At 38.9% G+C, this 19117-nt stretch overlaps 2 protein-coding genes across 2 annotated transcripts; one reads left to right on the top strand and one right to left on the bottom strand.

Annotated features, from left to right (window-relative positions):
* The first annotated feature begins 505 nt into the window (after nucleotides 1–505).
* On the top strand, nucleotides 506–14834 carry LOC124406030 (toll-like receptor 6). Its single transcript, XM_046881344.1, has 8 exons — nucleotides 506–2132; nucleotides 5238–5406; nucleotides 10384–10517; nucleotides 10770–11031; nucleotides 11437–11703; nucleotides 11788–12033; nucleotides 12126–12327; nucleotides 12974–14834. The coding sequence occupies exons 1-8, from the start codon at nucleotides 1765–1767 to the stop codon at nucleotides 13177–13179; spliced, it is 1854 nt and encodes a 617-aa protein (XP_046737300.1). The 5' UTR covers nucleotides 506–1764; the 3' UTR covers nucleotides 13180–14834.
* A 1508-nt stretch (nucleotides 14835–16342) lies between these two features.
* On the bottom strand, nucleotides 16343–18998 carry LOC124406032. The gene is made up of 4 exons (XM_046881345.1): nucleotides 18691–18998; nucleotides 18388–18609; nucleotides 17248–17457; nucleotides 16343–17157 (listed from the first exon to the last, which is right to left on the bottom strand). The coding sequence occupies exons 1-4, from the start codon at nucleotides 18839–18841 to the stop codon at nucleotides 17012–17014; spliced, it is 729 nt and encodes a 242-aa protein (XP_046737301.1). The 5' UTR covers nucleotides 18842–18998; the 3' UTR covers nucleotides 16343–17011.
* Nucleotides 18999–19117: the final 119 nt, after the last annotated feature.

Consider the following 19117-nt stretch of genomic DNA (forward strand, 5'->3'; position numbering starts at 1 on the left):
AGAATGTTGAACGGTGCAAACGCAAGCTGAGATATTCCTGAAGCGAGAGTGCGGCGCATCTACCTTGTAGGAAAACTCACTCGCATTAAAGAATTTTCTATACAAAACTGGAAGATTGTGTATGAACTTTGTTCCAAATTTCACAATACACTATCAGGCTTAGAATAAAATCAAGATCAATCGAATCCAATCGAACCCCAGCCACGCTGGTCTCGATAATTTCAAATCCATGGATTTCCCCAACTAATGACCGCAGCTTACATAAGAGGCGGGTTCTCAGAGGTGCGGGAACAACGATTGATCACGTGATACTTGCGATAAGGACACGCCGAGGGAAGCGATAAGGTAGGGAAAGAGAGGAAAACGATGACGACAACGGTGGTGGTGGTGGTGGTGGTGGTGGTGGTGGTGGTGGTGGTGGCCGAAGCGAGGAGGACTGATCATCCCAGCGCTCTTGTCGAGAACTTAGGCCAGCCGATCTGAGCTGTATAAGTACGACTTTCAAAGAGCTTGGCGCGCTAATGCTACCACCGCCTCCAGAGAGTGAGCAGAACCAGGAGCAAAAGCAGCAGCAGTAGCAGCAGCACTGGCAGCAGAGTAGCAGCCGCGCGCGAGTTGCTTTGAAACCGCGTACGAAAGTAAAAGAAGCTTATTGTTAGTGAGCCTCTGACAGCGGCTGTTGGAACATAGAAAACTAAACCACGACCCCGACGCGGAAAGTAGTTATAGTTTTCTTCTGGCATTCGTTCTCGTTCGTTCTCATTCGTATAAGCCCCGAGTCGACGGATCAATCGTTTCGAGTTTCCACCGGGAGTTTCACACACAGTGTTTCTCTCTCGCCAGGCACGCGCCCTTCAGTTCCGTGTTTTACAACAGTGCATATATATGTATATATACAGAGGCGCGTGTACTCCGAGTGTCTGTGTGCCCGTTCATTTAACTACGTCGACGTTTTGACGTCGACATCGACGGAAAACGAGAGATATTACAGCGCGCGCGCGCGCTAACTAGGAGGTATCAGTGGTACATGAGCTCGTGCACCGACGGACTTTGTCCACCCTTGATCGATGGTTCGATGAAGCTGCAGTGTGTCTGACTGGACCGGAACCAAGCTTTTCAAACCAATATTCTTCGACCCGGTGTTGTCTCCACTCCGATATACCGAATCCATGTGACTTTGACTCCACCGCAAGTGCAGTTCTCGCAGCCTCCGGGTAATAAGGTGTTCGTGTCACAAAGGGCAAGATCTTTTCATTGCCAGTGTTACGCGGTTTGAAAGTAAGAAAATTACTTGGACATTGAAGGTCGGCAGTGTTTTCCATCCGCGAACTATCGACAAGACCCTTCGAATGAGAAACATTACGCGAAGTCGTTGAGGACTTTGACGACACAAACGCAGATTCTCTCCGGTCGACGGTTTCTCCTGGTGACTACAGGCAGCGCAGAGTGGCGCCAATAAGACCGGCGCTAGCGTGTTCGGATGTCCGATTGTCAGGTTGAGTCGAGCAGGCGCTCGACTGTTAACCGTCGTCACTCGTCCCTTGGGTGTCAGGGTCAACGTGGCCGCGTCCTGACATTCACCGTGATTGCGGTAGAAGAGGAGGTGCTCTGGATGTAAGAAGGTCGACGAACGATCGTTTTCAGTTGCAGTGAAAGAAGGAAAGCAGAAAGAAAAACGCGAGAAAAGAGAACTATTCTGAAAAGCGAAGGGAAAGTGAGGGGAGTAAAGTGATTGAATAATAACAAGGGTAGAAAGACAATCGGATGGTAATAGTGGTGATCCTAATCATGTCGGGTCTTTTGTACACGCTTCTTGGTCTGGCGGCCAGTTCTACGTTGCACTGTGCGGTTCGCCGAGAAATCAGCCCGTGCACGTGTCGTCGACAGGAATTTGGGACCATGGCGGTGTTACACGGAAACGGAAACCCGACGGTAACGGAACTGATACATGTCGAATGCGAGCAGATGCAGTCGTTCAATCAAGTCGCCGAAGCGCTTCGCGGTAGATTCGTACCCGAGCAACAAATCACACTGAAAGTCGCTTATTCGCATCTTCACGACATCTCAAGGCATGACTTCAAGGAGCTGCGGATGACAATTACCAACCTTCAACTCAACTACAACAACCTCGGGTACGACCTTATCTAGTTCCACCTCCTTTTGTCGGGCGCATCTCGAAACCTAAATAAATAATCCGTCTCATATTCATTCGGATCTGCACGACAATCGGTAAACACGTGAAGAAGTTCTCTTCTCTTGAATGACCATTGGATTGTCATGCAGAGTTATATTGCTGAAACGATACTCTAAACTTTTTTCGCAAACCGCTTTGGAAAGCAGTTATTTTAAAATTACTGGAAATTACTTGAAAAATTACTTGAAATTATTGCAATCGTTTGTCACCCGATCTATGAGAGAATACTATCTCGGTTGTAGTTAATTGTTCATGAGATTGATTTTTCGTTCAATGTTACGATTCCCAATGTGTTTTTAACCGACTTAGTGGAAAATTATTATTTGAATTGGCACAATAGTGTTTGAGATTATTCAGACGAATGGTGTGTAACAGTTGAAACTTAAATGCATAATTAGCAAAGCTTTTGTTCTATTTCATCAAACGTTTTCCTAATGCAGGCTATCCGGCTTTTAGAGTAACCCGAGCCAATCATTAACGCGAGTTTCAAAAAGGATATGATGAAATGAAACTCGAGTTGAGCAATTTGGTCTTTAAGCGATATACTTATAATATACAGTTTTCTCAAAAATATGTGTAAGAGGAGCAATTTGAACCTACGTCTTCATCAGCTCAGGGAAAAAGTTGGTCACGTAAACTATGCCACCATCGCATTGGTATAATATTTTTTGGAATAGATGATGCAATTGGTTAATGTTTTTCATAAGTCAGTATTGAAGCGTCCTTGAGAAAACTGAAATATCGCAACTCCGTTCATAATGAATATTATTGGTTCGATGAATGTCGCTGTTTGATAGGAATTCAAAAAAACTGCGCTGTCGGATACGCGATGTAGTATCTTTTTACTAGGGTTCACGGCTACGTCGATAAAGCTCGTCGACTATTACCACATCTGTGCTTGCGAAAGAAAATAAGAAACTCCAAAAAACTTGGGCGTGCGTAGATATATGTATACGCAGGTATGTACGTACGACACAACCATCGGCCCAATTGCACCCTGAAGGACTTGAAGAGACGCGCACAAAGTGCTCGCGCAGTGATTCTTCGTTTGTCTTAAACAATTTAGCTGTCAATTATCTCGCCGTGCCGACAGGAATAACAAGCAGGAACGAAGTGGTCCCTGTAATTGGTTAATTCACAGCTGGGCAAAGAGTATATTTGCAACGTTTGCTTAATTGATTGGGTTAGGCATGAGGTCGAAGGTTCTCGACGGCTACTCGGGTAATTGGTCGATTGAAATCAAAATCTCGCTCTAATCGCTGCGCTGCACGGTTAAACTCTCTAGGCTATCCAAATTCCCGGCCATTGGATCAAAAATCCGACGACAGTGCACTGATTCGTAGTTAAACAAACGCCACAATTGTATCCGGAGTCAGTGGACTTGCTAATCCGCTTTTAACTGCATCCCAAGACGCAAGAATTACGTAACTATCTAATTCCGCGATGAAACGAACTCACGAAGCCGGATCTATGCGATTAACGATGGAAAAGTGCGAGCTTCGAAAATTGGGGGGAAAACGTAAGAACCTTGTCGAGGTGGGCGGGGGCCGGGACGGAAGGAACGGCGACGGTTGGCTCGTCGTTCTTACAACGCGTAACGTAATCTTAATCTTGGTGACCTTTTCGGGGGAGCGCGTAGTTATCACAATGCCCTACATTTATCATCCAGCGACGAGTAATTAAATCGTAAACCACAACAACTTGACATTAAGTGAATTAACGACGATAAGAGAATTTTATTCGGGCTGCAATTTTCAACGAAACTTGGCGCCACCTCAACATTCGATTTCCCCCATTTGGCTTTGGGGAAGGTTGCAAACTAAACGGGAGAAATTTCACAAATATCGAGACAGGGGCAGGGAAATGTTTTCGAAACATATTCTCGACTAAAGTAAATTCCGAGTAGACTTCTTTGACTAAAGCTTCCGGGAATCTCCTACGCAATGTGAAGGTTAGAGGGCACCGTTGTAAATTGTAGTGGTTAATTGTCTAATAAAACTTCTTTCCCTGATTGACCGTATTAAGATCTGCCCACTTTCCCAGTATTTTTTTCACCAGCTTTTGATCTTCCGAGCCCGGAATTCATAATTTCGTCTTGCTTTCCCATTTTTCACCAAGTTCAGCTTCGACGATTCGTTCAACCGCTTATTTATTCGCTTCTGGTCAATCTTGTCAAATAATATATCCGTGAGAAAATTACAACATTCGAGGCTGATTTGTGAAAATGATACGTCAATTTTAAAGAGATTAAACCTGCTCAACTAATTCATATGGAAATTTCCGCAACGGCAGTCAGTAATCTGGCTAATCTCAATTATCTTGCGGTGGTTTCATTTTACAAAAAATAAATGGCAGACTTTTCATAAACTAAATATGTTTTTTTTTTGCACTTTCAACATAAATAATTGCATAGAAATCCACAAGATGCACAAAGTACGTAAAAAGTTATATGCTTCACAGTGGTTGCATACCATGGCATCAATTGTCACATCAATAGACTCTTTTTCCAACAAGAGGTTAAAACTGTGAAAATGAGATGAATAATTTGTCTCAACAAGATTGTCGAGAAATGACTTTGGTTTAACCAAAAATTACGAAGTACTCGTGACAAATCGACCTTGTGTCGCAGGGACCACTTTTCCAGGTCCTTGAAAAAATCACAAGTTCAGGGTGATTTGGATGACTGTTTTGTGTACATTATCACGTGTTTAAATTGACTTTGATTTTGGCCATAATTGTACAGGGACCATTGACTCCAGAGGGAATTCGACATTGTAAATGTAATTATTCCAACCCAAGTAAATCTTGGGTGCAAATCAATGCTTGCACCAAAATTGTGTTGCAAACTAAACAATGACCCACTTTCTGTGTGTGTTAGCTTTTTGTTGGTTTAGGTTGGGTAACAGTTCTGGTAATCACTTAATCACTTGAATGTTGATATTTGTAACTATATCAATCGTCTATTTCAAGCATGAACCGAAAATAAGACTGGTATTGAAAATTGAAAAATACACTTACAATCACGTCCTTCTTTTGTGTACAGATTTTTGGACGGACATGCCTTTGCCGGGCTTGGGAGAACGATGTATCTTAGTCTTGCCGACAACGAGGTTCCCGCAATCCCAAAGCACGTGTTGTTGCATTTGCCTTTGCTTCGGACGTTCGACATGGGAAGGAACAGAATCTTGCGCATAGAAGCGGACGACTTCAAGGTTTGCAATTACATTATTCTTATTATCATTATGCTAAAATATAATTAGCATGGTTAATCCGTCAATTCGTTGCTGCAGCAGCGTAACATATTTGATTCAACGAAGAAGTAGTATCTAGATACTCGGAAAATAAATAGGAATAACGTCGCCCACGAGTGTGACATTTCGCTGTTTTAGTCGAAAAAATAGCGAGACGCAAGAAATAATGTTTTATAATTCGATCATTTTGATAAAAGAACGTAATTGTCTTATGTTGGCAAAACATCGCCAAACATTACTCCCTTGTTTCTCCCATAGTATCGTGTTTTCGGAGTTCTTCAATTTTAGCACGAGGTCGAAGAATTACTTTAGTCTGATTTTTGCCCACGTGTGCTCTCGCTGTAGTTAATGCTATGATCATTGGCCGTGGTAAAGTTTGCGACATGAATAAATGTGTAGGGTATATGCGATATACGTACAAGATACGCACAAGTGATAGTAATTGATCGAATGACGTGAGAAAGAGCAGAGTAGAGCAGAGCGGAGTAAGTAGCCTGCCAAAGCCCACGTAGAATCGATTCTCGATTGACAGTTATTCAATAACCTGACGACTCATGACATGACCCGTACTTTATGCGTATAAGCGTGAGTACAATCGGAAATTTTTTAAGTAAACAACGCTGGGGGCCGGATGGAATGAATAATCATTGCCAAGTTTTAAGAATTTATATTTCAAAATTCTAAGAGTTAAATTTATACTCATTTAAAGTATTTCATTTTAAGTAAGTTCGTTGCATCAAATCGTTGACAATACAGTTCGGTGAAAGTTCGTTGAATAGATGTGAATAAGTCCTGTGTCTTACAATGTTCTGGTACAGTAAAGGATTCCAAGTTTTTTGAATCAAAGGGGAATCTACTGTCTCCTTTTTTTTATAGAAATTCGTCTGGGCTGCATATCGACGTCAACTTTCCGTGCCCATGTGACTTGCACATGAAGTGCAGACTCAGTAAAATACTCAAAAATACGGTTTTTGAATTGCTAGCGCCACGTCAACGGAACATTTGTCTCTTCCTGGTTATTGTCATACTCGAGTCCTGCTAAAATAAGTCACAAATCAATGCCCCGTACTGCGAGACATTCGTAAACCTAATCCTTATGATACATTGTACACGTTACATTTCTAAACAGCCACTGGGGGACACTGATCAGCAAACAAAGTGCGACGTACTGTCAAACCAATGCATTGTTTGCGCGAGCAAACGTCACTGATTAGGTGTTGATGCCTCGAAACGTGCGCTGCTGTTCTGTCTCTTCATCACATATATCTCAGTCCATCTTTTCTACACAATTTTCGTTCCGTCACTTGGGTTTTTTTATAAACTCCAAAGCGTTTTTCCTTAACTCCTGTAGTGTTTCATTCGATTCAATATGTCTCGGGGTGAATGACTGGAGTACACACAGCACCGAAAAAAAAGAAAGGAAACTGTGCCAGCTAAATAAACCTAAACTATAGGGTATGAAAAATATAGTCATTATTTGTCAACTCAACAAGTGGATTACCCGGTACTCCTACTCCAATTCTACTCCAACGCGTGGCACAGATAATAAATGTTCCTCAACCCCAAACAAACTCGACTTTCGGCTTCGAATTTAAGAACAGGATTGTGTCTTACAGTTTCACAACTTATTTCTCTATTTCATTGTTTTTGTCACCATTTTTTCGTATTCCGACAACATTTCAGGGTCCGATGAAATTAAAGATCATCCCGATTACAGTTTACTTGGTACCGGAGAGGATCTTGAACTCATATATTACATAAAGATGAAATAATAATATCTATGTTACGTGTTTGTTATTGATAACCGATAACATTAACTAAATTTGTAATCCTTCAACAAGAAGACACCAGTTATTGAAGTTTAAAAAAATTAATCAAAACCAGTTTAGCTTGTTATAAATTGAGAAGATTTTCTGGTGGACAAACTTTCACTCGAAATTCGGCAGGTGTGCTATGATATTTAAATTTTGGGGTTATTTCTTACATGATAGCATTTATACGTTCAGGCACTCGTGACTTGAACGATCCCTTGGGGAGACTAAATAATCCAATACCTTATTTACAAATACTGAAAAATTTCATTCCGAAACTATGGAGAAGTGATGATAAAGCGATAGATATATTATAAACATGACAGTCCACCTGACCTTCGAGCTTGCTTCATCGAATTCGGCTGCGAGTAATCTATCGTTCATTTTCCCTAATTTTGTTCTTTTGCTTTATTCTTCTCTCCTTTAGTGATTGTGAGAAGTTGATACTTTGATACGACTAACGCAACGTCACCGCAGGGTGTGCGCGTCTTATTTTTTTCTCTCCTTATTTTCCTACCATTTACAACGAGAATTTTATTAGGAGATTGATAAGAGCAGACGTTAATTGCTTTGCGGAGTTTCCGGCCTTGTATGGTTACCTATTACATAAATCGGGTTCTCGGTTACATCGAGGCAGGTGTTCGTTTTCAAATTCATCGGTTTTCATCCCATCGTAAAGTTATACCAAGTTGTCGTTGTTTGTTCATTAGTTTTCCTTAAGTTTTTTCTTTTCGTCCAATGATCAAGCGGCGTTGCTCATACGATATTATACACATAACTTAAAGTCCATTCACCGATTCACGCCACGACCATCGATGCTCCGCAACAACAATAAATCAACTATTAAACATATGTATTTTATTAGGTCTACTGTTTGTTACGATTCATCACAGCGTGACTATCGTCAGAGAGAAGAGTCAACAACGCTGTGATTTTACGCACATACATCCAGACTTCAACCCTTGTTATACCATTCTTCATGTCAGTGACAATGAGCGGATGTAAAACCGTTGACATTTTCACCCGGCATTGAGTTCATGATGTTTTATATTAATTCACTCTAAGAGGAGTAAGGGAAACCGTTTTGTTTCATGACTATATGGTAATGCAGATCGTCTAATGCGTACAGTTTATTCGTCGGAGCCTTTGTTTTTCATCGATTATATATAATACGGAAAAATTCAAAGAACGCAATGTCGACTCTGCATACATATAAGTCAATACCCAAGGGGGCTAAATAAATCGAGTTATCAATTACGGAACATCTTATGACTCCAGTCGCAATTCACGTGACTTCTTTTAACGCGGAAGGAATATCGGAACGATACGGCTTGACCTGATTAAAAAGTCATTTTTTCAATGAATTTGACGTGTGTTTGAAGAAGCGAAAAAGGACATTATTCCGAAGAATAAATTAACGATTCTGAATGAAGGAGGAAAAATATTTTTTTTGATTCGAACGATGTACTTAGAGTTGAAAGATTCTAGTATGTATGTAGAAATTGTCAGTCAAAAAATTAGTAGCCGGTCTCACGGACGATATCGACACTCAAAAATTAATGAAATTTCCAATTTGATATACTGTTTGCGCAGATTCTTGGGGAACGAATTTTTTTACCAAAGCTCGATCATCATTTTTCCGTAGCATAACGTAACACAATTTTGAGATAATTCTTTGTTTATATTTACGTTTATAATATACTTATCAACACAAATGGAACATTCGATTGGCGTAATGATGACGCGTTTCGTGAGTTGGTGATGTAACATGGCCTGGATATATGTATATATTCACGAATAATTTCTTTAACGTTTGAAGAAATCAAATTGCGCACTATACTACATTTAAGACGTTCAAGCATTCCGAATACGGTCATGATCCATAATGATAGATAATTCGCAGACATTATATACACATATACGTTTAAAATGTATTAAACTATCATTACGTAACGTTAATTTTATATTAATTGGATATTAAAAACTATGTCACGTAATTCATTGTTATATAATTACACAGGCAGGCATCGTGAGTAGAAGATTTAGTTATTATAGTTATATTAAATGAAATTTTTCAAGAACTATCAGCAGGCCTTAATCGTTAAGGGGTAATGGTACAATTCCACGGTTCTTTTGTCGCATTTACGGTATCAATATTTTTGAATTGCGTAATGGCAAAATTGATGTTAACTTGCGAGAACGATTTAGATTTAAAGAGAGATTTTTACTCGCAAGAAATATATTTAATACTTTAAAATTTGTTGCTGCAACAGCATGTAATTAATTTAATTTCAGCACGAACTGGATTGGTTATCAACAGTGTTCGATATTTAAAAATTTTTATGTAAAGTCTGTGCATAACTCTCTCCGTACTAAACGTAAAAGTGTTTGAAGTCTTTCAAGCTTATATTTACATTGTAGGTAAAAAAAAAAAAACTTTCTCGTTCATATTTGTATGAACAATGCATTTCAGAAGTAATCTTTCAAATTTACGTCATTTTGGAAATACAACTTTTGCCGCGATGAAATCTCCATCTTTGAACAGGGCTAAAAAATTTGGCATAATTACTTGGAATTTTCTGAATTTTTTCAGATTTTAGAAAATGAGTGACCTCGAAGTAACAATATCCCAGACACGTATGATTGAGAGAACTTGAAATGAGTCAGGGCTTTATTTTTTGACCAGTACTTTCGCAGATAAATTTTTGGTCAAATCGGAAATATCAATTTCCGATCTTGATCTATACTTCGTGGAAAGCTCCATGTATGACTATCTTAGAACCGTCGACAATGTAATTGTACATAATAGGTATATATATCGTATATACCATAGGTGTGGATGCCCGAGCATACATCCCAGACGAAAAGGCGACAGCACGAGTAAATATTTTCGACCTACAATGAAGAATTTGATTACATACCTCACGCCTATGCTTATATACGATTATCGTGAATCTTTCTACTACACATACCGAATGATCATGACTCGACTGCTGTGTGCGTGAATGATGATGTCGCTCAACTGCCTTCGAGTGCATTATCAATTTTCGTCAATCGATCATGTTTGAATTGTTGACAAATTTTTATTCGTACATGGCAGAGGTACTGAATATAAATTGAATTTCAGTATAATCCTGACCTCCACCACCTCGTGCTTGTCGACAATCTTGTAACGGAACTTGATCCCGGTTCGTTGCCACCTCTTCTGAAGCACCTTCACCTGGGAAGAAATAACTTGGGTTCCCTCAATCGTACGCTGAGGTAAGACTTACGAGATTTCAAGTTTCGATTACTCCAATATTTCTTCTCAACGACAGTTGATTTATTTAATCTGTAAGCTCCAAGTACTAACTTGGTTCGCTGCAAAGTTCCTGTGGAATCATTATCAAAACAAGATACGATTATTGTGATTAATTATCAGTGATCTTTCACAAACGCCTGATGTCAGTGCTAAAGAATTTGTGCGTTGTAGAAATGTTTGCGTGTTTGACAATAATTCGTTCATTCGTGCAGGGAATTGAATCAGCTTGAATGGCTGCTATTGAACGAAAATGTGCTAACGTCTTTGGACGGCGAACTGCCGACAGTGGGACGTAATTTGAAACTGCTGCAAGTCGCTAACAACAAGTTGACCCATCTACCGCCCGAACTCCGATTCTTCCACCGTCTGGATCACCTTTTTCTAAATAATAATAAAATTCAAAGCCTCGATGGAAGGCTGCAAAAGGCACGCCGTTTGGAAAAACTCGAAATTTCTTGCAACGAAATACAAGAGGTGAGTTTTATAAATCTCCAATTTGCTGTACATTTATTTCCTTGTTTGTTTTACCACGATTTTCACACCAGCAGTACTGCGCAAATTCATTAGGTATATTGTTCCCAGTCGGTAGCTCTTTTTGTGATCAACAACTGATGCCTGTTTATTCATGCCTGTTCATTTATCGCCCGTTATGGGAGCAATAGACTTCATTCGATCATGGGCAGCAGCATATAATCCAGCAGGCGACAAACAGCTGGCGCTGCTTATATTTCTATTGCAGTGTTGTTGCCGAGCCTCGTTTACTCCCGTTCAACAATCTGGGTTACACATTTCTGTTCACCCCCTCCCCCCCCCCCCAGCCGCCCCGTCCTACTACGAACATCAAATAAAATCACCGGGAAAACAAAATTATGCTCGCAGCTTGCAGAAGACGAGTTCACGGAAGCCGAGAGTCTTGAAGAACTACAATTGGGCCACAATTCGATCAAGTCCCTCGGACGTGGTATTGGGAACGAGAACGGCAACAGCGCCCTTCTTCCACTGCGCTCCTTGAGGATCCTTAATTTGACTCACAACGAATTGCGCGAATTCTCGTTCTCGGATTTACGCGGCCTGCGCAAGCTTTTCTTCGTCGATCTCTCTCACAACCGGATCACATATCTGATGAAGGGTTGGACTCCGACCGAGGTTAGTATCAGTACGGCATAATCCGCAAATGGTCGCCTACCGTCTTCGATGGTCGAAAACAATAATTGAATATCGCTGACGCAGAACCTGGTGGAAATGGAGGGCGAAGAGATCGCCGGAGCGAGCATATTCGAACTTCGGCTGCAGCACAACAAGCTGAACACTCTCGAGGGCTCCTTGTTCATGGGAATGCGCTCACTGCAGAGATTAAATCTGAGCCATAACGCCTTGGGACCGAGCCTCGGACCCCGCGATCTGAAGGGTCTGAACGCCCTTCGCGTCTTGGACATATCTCACAACGCCCTGACAACCCTCGAAGACACAAGCGAGGTACGAATCGAGTCTGCCAAATGTTTAGCGGAAGACTTGTCGGTCTCTCGGCTCTTTTTTCGCACGAAATATCTCCCTCGGTATCATTCCAGAATTGGCTTCCTTCCTTGGAGGAGCTCAACGCGTCTCACAACCGGTTGGTCGTACTTTCGGAGCACGATTTCCGCGGCCTTCCGGTTCTCTGCTGGGCCGATTTGAGCGCGAATTGGATACGATCAGTCGCCGCAGACCTAGTTTCAAACACAAGATGCACGGTACACGGCGTACCTGACGTACTTCGTATATATCTTCAAGGTAAGATCAATGTGGCTGTAGTTCGCAGTGTTTTGGATTATTTCACACTTTCGTTGTTCTACAGTGCGAACGGTGTATTGATTAGGCGGCATAATGCACTTAAATATACGCCTGCAGCCAGAAACAGAGCACAGTGAATATATAATTATCATAAGTATGCATGTATAGTTAAGTGAAGGACTGCAGTTAATCTGACAATTTAGGCGCCAGAAATTAATCAACGCGTCGTAAAATGTTGAGGAATTTAATGATGTGTTGATACATCAATAACGACGTATCGCCGTCTGCCTCATTGTATTGCGTACAGCCTTACCCACACTAGAAACATTTATGATAAGTCGAGATAACCCTGCCTGATGCAAAGTTATCAATTCAAGATTTTACGACGTTTACGTTATTTATTACGATATCACGCAATATTTTTATTACTATTATTATTATTGTTGTTGTTGTTGTTGTTGTTGTTGTTTCTTATTGTTTCGCACTGTTTACTATTATCTAGAACACAAGTAATACACGTTAGCGAAACTGGTCAAATAGATATAGAAAAAATAATGGAAGAATTCTACAGACGATGAACAGAATTTACTAACGTGTACTTTGTTTATTGTCACCGCATGTGTTATAAAAATGTAACTAATTGCAGATAACCCGGTGCTGTGCGACCCCGGCTTGGCAAACATCACGATTGCTTTTGAGGTGAATCACGCGAAGCCCTACGGCGTGGCAAACGATTGTCCGACAACTACGACAACGCCAAGTGCGCCAACATCTTCCCTACCTCCACTTCCGCCGACTTTGTTTTTGACCGCAGCTGGTGGTAATGTATCCTTTGCCGCGACGCTTGAGTAAATAATTAATTGAATTATTATGCAAATTCGTATTATGAAGACCTACGTACTACCTAGTCGCGACCTCACAGTAATGGCCCAAGGAGGGCCAATTCCGATATAATCACCGCCACACTTCCCGTAGCCTTAAAAAAACAAAAAAAAAAAAAAAAAAAGAAAATAACCACGAATCGCCTATGTAATGTTTTTATACATATAATACATATTTATGTATAGTGTTACGACTAATCATCTGCAACCGACGATAAATTTTAATCGATTTTTCTGTAAATTTATCGCACGTTATATGGGCGGTATGTATGTCTGTCCGCAATAAGTTGGCAAGGGACTCGATGCGCGAGATGCTGCGCTGTATTGTTTGAATAACGATAAATTCGAAATTGTAAAAAAAAAAAAAAAAAAAAAAAAAACAGAAAGAAATACGACTAACAAGACTACCTTGTCGGATGAACAGTATAATATATATGTTTCAAGCAGGAGTTGCACATTTGGTAGATTATTAAGAGCATGATGAATAATATAAAGGATATATGTATATGCGATAAGATTCGTTATGAGCTGTTCAGATGTCTCAGATGCAGAATCTCGAAAAAAGAGTTATAATTATGTAATTCTATCAATCTACCAGACACTCAATACGCTGGGACTATCAGAATAACATGACCGCCTGCCAGTAAAGAACAGGACAAAGACTAAAGGTACGTTCGGACGATGCGACCTTATGCAATAAATTCATTCTTACGTATGGCACCGCATGCGGCAGGTTGTATGCGCTAAAAGGTCGCATCGTCTAAGCGTACTTTTATACCTTTTCAGCATTGCCTTCGTATTTCACAGTTACATTGCACTTGTTCCATCCCAACAAGTTCACATTTGATCAATCCGCGAAATGTTTCATTTGGAGGAACAGAGAGATCAGGACGCCGTTTTTTTTTCTTCAAAATCTGCTGTAAAAAATACTTACTTCGTTGCATACACTTTTTGATCAGGTATATTCTTTGATGATGGCTCGGTCAAGTGACACGTTAATAGAGAACGCAAATGTATTTCCTTCGAATTCTGCGAATCGGTCAAGCAGATACTATCATGAACGGCCATTTCAGCCTCCGGTAATAGTGTTGAACTTACAATCTACCTCTGTCCATCTCACTGCTTCACGTTAGTTTACATCGATTATTCGATCATGCGACAAGCTCAGCGTTTTGTGTTAAATTAAACGATTACTTAACTTGTATTTTAGCAGTATTTTTAATATATTATTGATATGATTTGTTATTAGAGTTGGATACCCAATTTCGCGATTCGAATAAGTTTTTCAGACAATGATCCTGCAGGGGATATTTGAATTGTTGCAGAAACAATTTTTGTAAATGAAAAATTTTTCGTTCTCTTTTCACCCCTTTTTATTCCAATTCTTAGTTCGTCGAGGCAAGTAAACAATTGGTGATAATAGGCTTGTGAATCTACGGTCGCAAAACGTAAAGAATTTGTATAGTAAAGTTGGATATATATTTTTTGCAAATATTCAATATATATTTTTTGAAAGGAAGTTTACTTGAAACCTTGACCATTGACCAATGTCAATGTCATTGCGACTGTCAATATTACAGGGCTTCGAATAGTTCAACCTAAAGTAATCTTCGGATGAATAGAGAGGGGGGGGGGGGGGGGGGGGGAGAATATAACTTCAAATAATAATTACTGTAACTTTGTGTTACCAAACGTAGCATAAATTTTTTTAATTACAAACCTAAGAATACCAACAAGGTAACACATGACAAACTATTTGACTGTTGCTTCATTATTTCTCTCAATTCATGTATAAATTAAAAATCACGATAAGACAAATTTCAATAAGCAAGCCGTATAACGTCGACTATAATAATACTGAAGCTCAGGAATTAACGGATGAAAAATTTGTAAGAGTAATAATAACATAGAAGAGGCGATCTAAGATACCAAGGCGGAAGAATATACATAAGGAATATAACTGGAAAAACAAAAAAAACAAATCGCACAGATTGCAATGTTATCCACATTAAGTATGGAGAGACTAGATTTAAATGTTGTTTAGATAAATACTTTTATAGCCACTGTAAATAGTTCTTCCTCTAACACAACCGAATACTTGGATGCAGAGATTGAATGCACGTCACACTAACAATCTTCTAATTTGTATATATATATATATGTATGTATAAATATATACATTTATATATGTACATTATACATATATTATGACAATCAAAGTGCGTAATCCAGTCAATTTGCAGAGATAAAGTGAATCAGAACAACGTAGTAGTAGGCGCTCAACGAATCGTAACAAAAGAACCAACCTACAGAATGTGTTTGGAAATTACACATTACACAAGTGTTTTCCCGGAGGTTTTTATTCCTACGGATGCTACGTTCTAGTATTACCTAGATGCACTAACCCCAATAATGTTTAGAGAAAAACTTATTTGTATAGCATAAATTATTTCATACGTTAAGTATAATTTGTATTATTTTTCTTAAAATGACTGGATTTGGCGCTTTTTAATATCAAATTGTAGAATAGAAGTAAGACAAAAATTAAAATTGAAAGAAGAAAAAAAAAATATTTATCTAACTTGTAAAAGTTTAATTTTAGTACCGAAGAGCAAACGGCTGGTATTCTACAGCGTGGCAATCTATTAATTCCCACCAATAGAAATTCTATTGTTAATTGAATTACCGATAGTCAAATAGATACGCCCTTGAGGTCAATGAAATAAATAAGATTATTTGATACATGATTGTATTCGATACATTGATTGATAGTGGGCGATCAATTGACCTCGTAACTCGAGCCAACGACGGCAAAATGCGTTATGAATACATAATTGGCTCGCAACGTAGTATTCAAGTTCTGCATTTCAGTTCGAAATGTCGTTTGAATATAGTCGTATAAGGAGACTAATCTAAATTTCATTATGTGGTGTAATGTACGTTACTAGATTGAATAATTCCAAAACTTTGTTCAATATGCAATGTAGAATTCAGCCGTTAGTGCCGACTGCTAGCTTAATTAGCTAGGACTCAAAGTCAAACTAACTTTACTTTAAGTATTTTAAGAAATTGAATAGGATACTATACATACTACATAGGTGCCATATATATAAAGTAAAGCAGAGACTTGTATGTAATTTAGTATCTACGTAATTGTTATTTATCCATGCTGTGATTTACAGTCGTCATCAATTATAATCAGAGGGTAACGATCACTTATTAAAAAACTTACATCACATCAATTACATGAAATGAGACAAAGAATAATATAATACTAATTACAGACGTGAGAGTGACCATTAACGTACTTCAGTAACGTGAGTCGTGTAGTTCTCAATCTATAAAGGAAAATGCAAGGAAAAAACAATTGACTGAGAATTCAAAACTTAGTAGGGTGTAAGACCTGCTAAAAATTTGATGGAAATTGTTGAGGTAAACCAAACACCGCACGTTTTAAAGCAACAACTACATTTAGTTGGAAGCTTCAAAGTACATGATGCATACACACTAAGGGTTGAGGTAAAGACATTGTATTTTGCTTGGACCGTTTTAACGTTAACATAAATTTAAATGTTATTCTGTATATGTGATGAAACAATTATTAGATATTTCAATTTTTAATAATAAAGGCTTTACTCTTTTAACTGTTTACCACTATCACTTTTTTTCATACACAAACCTCGGGGCGCGACAACATGCGAACTTGATTTTCAATAAAATTATTGGAATGGCCTGCCACCAATTACAATATTAGATAAACAGCTGTCTCATTTTAGCTTACGTTTTCATTCAAGCAAGTACATTCAATTCTTGCGTAGTTCTTTGAAGATTTCTCGCAAAAGGCATAAAAATGCGGTAATATCTGAAATTTCTTGCTGCTTTTCGAAGTTTACAACACATTTTAAGCGCTCTTGATGTTTCAGGTTTAAAGATGGATGAATAAGTTCCACTGAAATGAAAATCAAATATTACTAACTTTCTGTGGATTTTATTGTATTGACAATTTGCAGAAAAAAAAAGAGTTAATCAAAATACTGACCTCGCCATAAATCAGCTGTTCTAATCAAGTCTGCGTAATATTGGGGGCTGTCATCTTTGAGGAGTTTGAAGAAACTTATTCTCACCCTGTCACAGACTTCCGAGGAATCAATTATTTCAATACGAAACTGAAGACCTAATTTATAGGCCGAGCACGCTCTTCTCACTGCGTCCCAATTCATTTTTTTCTTCATTCTGTTTTCCTCTGCATCTGAAATTTTGAATATTAATTGAAATATTATTACCACCCCACCATGTGTGAGTTTTATCCTGTCACTTTACGATAAATCGTGAAAAATGACGCTGGATCTCGATGAAAAAGAACGCGACATCTGTTACACAGAATGCCAGTAATGATAACAGGGTTTGTAACATAATCGTTCAATGGACTCTGTTTTGTTTTGACTTATAATAACAGATGATTCTACCATTTGCTTTTAAGGAGTGCTAATTTAATGATGCAAAATCATAGTTCTCAAAGGCTCCCTACAATCAATTTTTCTTAATTATACCACGCTGTTACAATTTCTATGAATAATGAAGTGACGGTTCATGTAGTGCCGTAAGAATGATACTGACAACATAGCATAGCATCTGTCATTTGACAATTCTTGATTCAATTACAAACATTGTGGTTGTGATATCTAATTTTCATTGTCAATAGAAAAAAAAAATTAGTTTTATGCAAGGCATTAAAATCAAAGTAAAATTCAATAACAAAACTAGGAAGGACCAAAACTGCTGATGTGCTTTGCCTGGTATTATTTATTATGGGGGACGCTATAGTTAGTCTTTACCGACCGAGTAAATGTCACTTATTCAAGCTCACCAGAACCTATGCACATCACGGATGTGAAAATGCTGAAAACTTTCTGCATTTCATGCAAGAATAATTCCAGAAAATATAATTCCACAATAAGTGGTAATTACACTACAGAAATAATAATAAGTGAAACAATAATATTTTGGATTATTGTGTTTGACATTCCACACAGAACCGCACTGTGGCTTTTCCAAGTCAACGATGCATCAGCTTTGACAAAACTTAAAGTGAATGACATTACATGCAGTTGGTAAATACAGACCACAGTATTTTCTGGAAGATTGAAAAACAGAAATCAAGTAATGGGAAATGGTCCACCTTTTTCCAGATCCACAATTTCGAGAGCATATTCCTCTTCTTGAGATCTTCCTTCCACTATTTTTTGTTTGACTTTCTCTTGCTTTTGGAGAACGTTGCTTATCTGTTTTTCCATAACCTTCTGTTGCAGTGCGATATTTGCGTATTCATTTTGAATTTCTTTAATTTGATTCGTGACGTCTGCGATGATAGCTTCATTTTTGGCGACCTTTTTTTGGTAATCTGTGCATTGAAGATCGAAAATCGTTAACACCAAGCACAGCCTTATATGTATACTGGATTCGGAATGAATTTAGAGCTTACCATGTTTTTGAGCACATTGTTTTTTGATGGAACTCGAGACTGAGTTCAAGAATGTTTCGCAAGCGGCGATTACGCGTTGTTGATGTGGAAAAACATTTTTTGTTCTGCTCAGTAGAATACTTTCAATGTCATATTCCAACAACTCTTCCATTAAACCACTATTATTTACTCACAAGTTCGGCCAAAACACTCGCGTAGCGTCTTCAGGCACATCATAAACCGTTGCCGTTTAAAATTTGTAGGGCTACCAACACGACGGGGAAAACGGCGGAAACAGAATCTAAACTTGGGAATATGGCCACCAGAGACGAAGCGCGCGGTTTTCAAACAGGTCGGTAGCTTCTTTCAGTCGTTGACAGTCAACGTTTCAGTCAACGCTTCAATATCTTCAGTCAATTCTTCAGTTGAACGATGAACAAAATGTTGT

The sequence above is a fragment of the Diprion similis genome, chromosome 4, assembly GCF_021155765.1.
Source record: "Diprion similis isolate iyDipSimi1 chromosome 4, iyDipSimi1.1, whole genome shotgun sequence".
Taxonomy (NCBI): domain Eukaryota; kingdom Metazoa; phylum Arthropoda; class Insecta; order Hymenoptera; family Diprionidae; genus Diprion; species Diprion similis.

Coding starts and splice junctions, on each gene's coding strand:
- LOC124406030 (XM_046881344.1), top strand. CDS start 1,765: ATGGTAATAGTGGTGATCCTAATCATGTCGGGTCTTTTGTACACGCTT. Junction 5,407..10,383: donor TAGAAGCGGACGACTTCAAG/GTTTGCAATTAC, acceptor ATTGAATTTCAG/TATAATCCTGACCTCCACCA. Junction 12,034..12,125: donor CCCTCGAAGACACAAGCGAG/GTACGAATCGAG, acceptor GTATCATTCCAG/AATTGGCTTCCTTCCTTGGA.
- LOC124406032 (XM_046881345.1), bottom strand. CDS start 18,841: ATGGAAGAGTTGTTGGAATATGACATTGAAAGTATTCTACTGAGCAGA. Junction 17,458..18,387: donor AATTGTGGATCTGGAAAAAG/GTGGACCATTTC, acceptor TCAAAATTTCAG/ATGCAGAGGAAAACAGAATG. Junction 17,158..17,247: donor AACAGCTGATTTATGGCGAG/GTCAGTATTTTG, acceptor TTTTCATTTCAG/TGGAACTTATTCATCCATCT.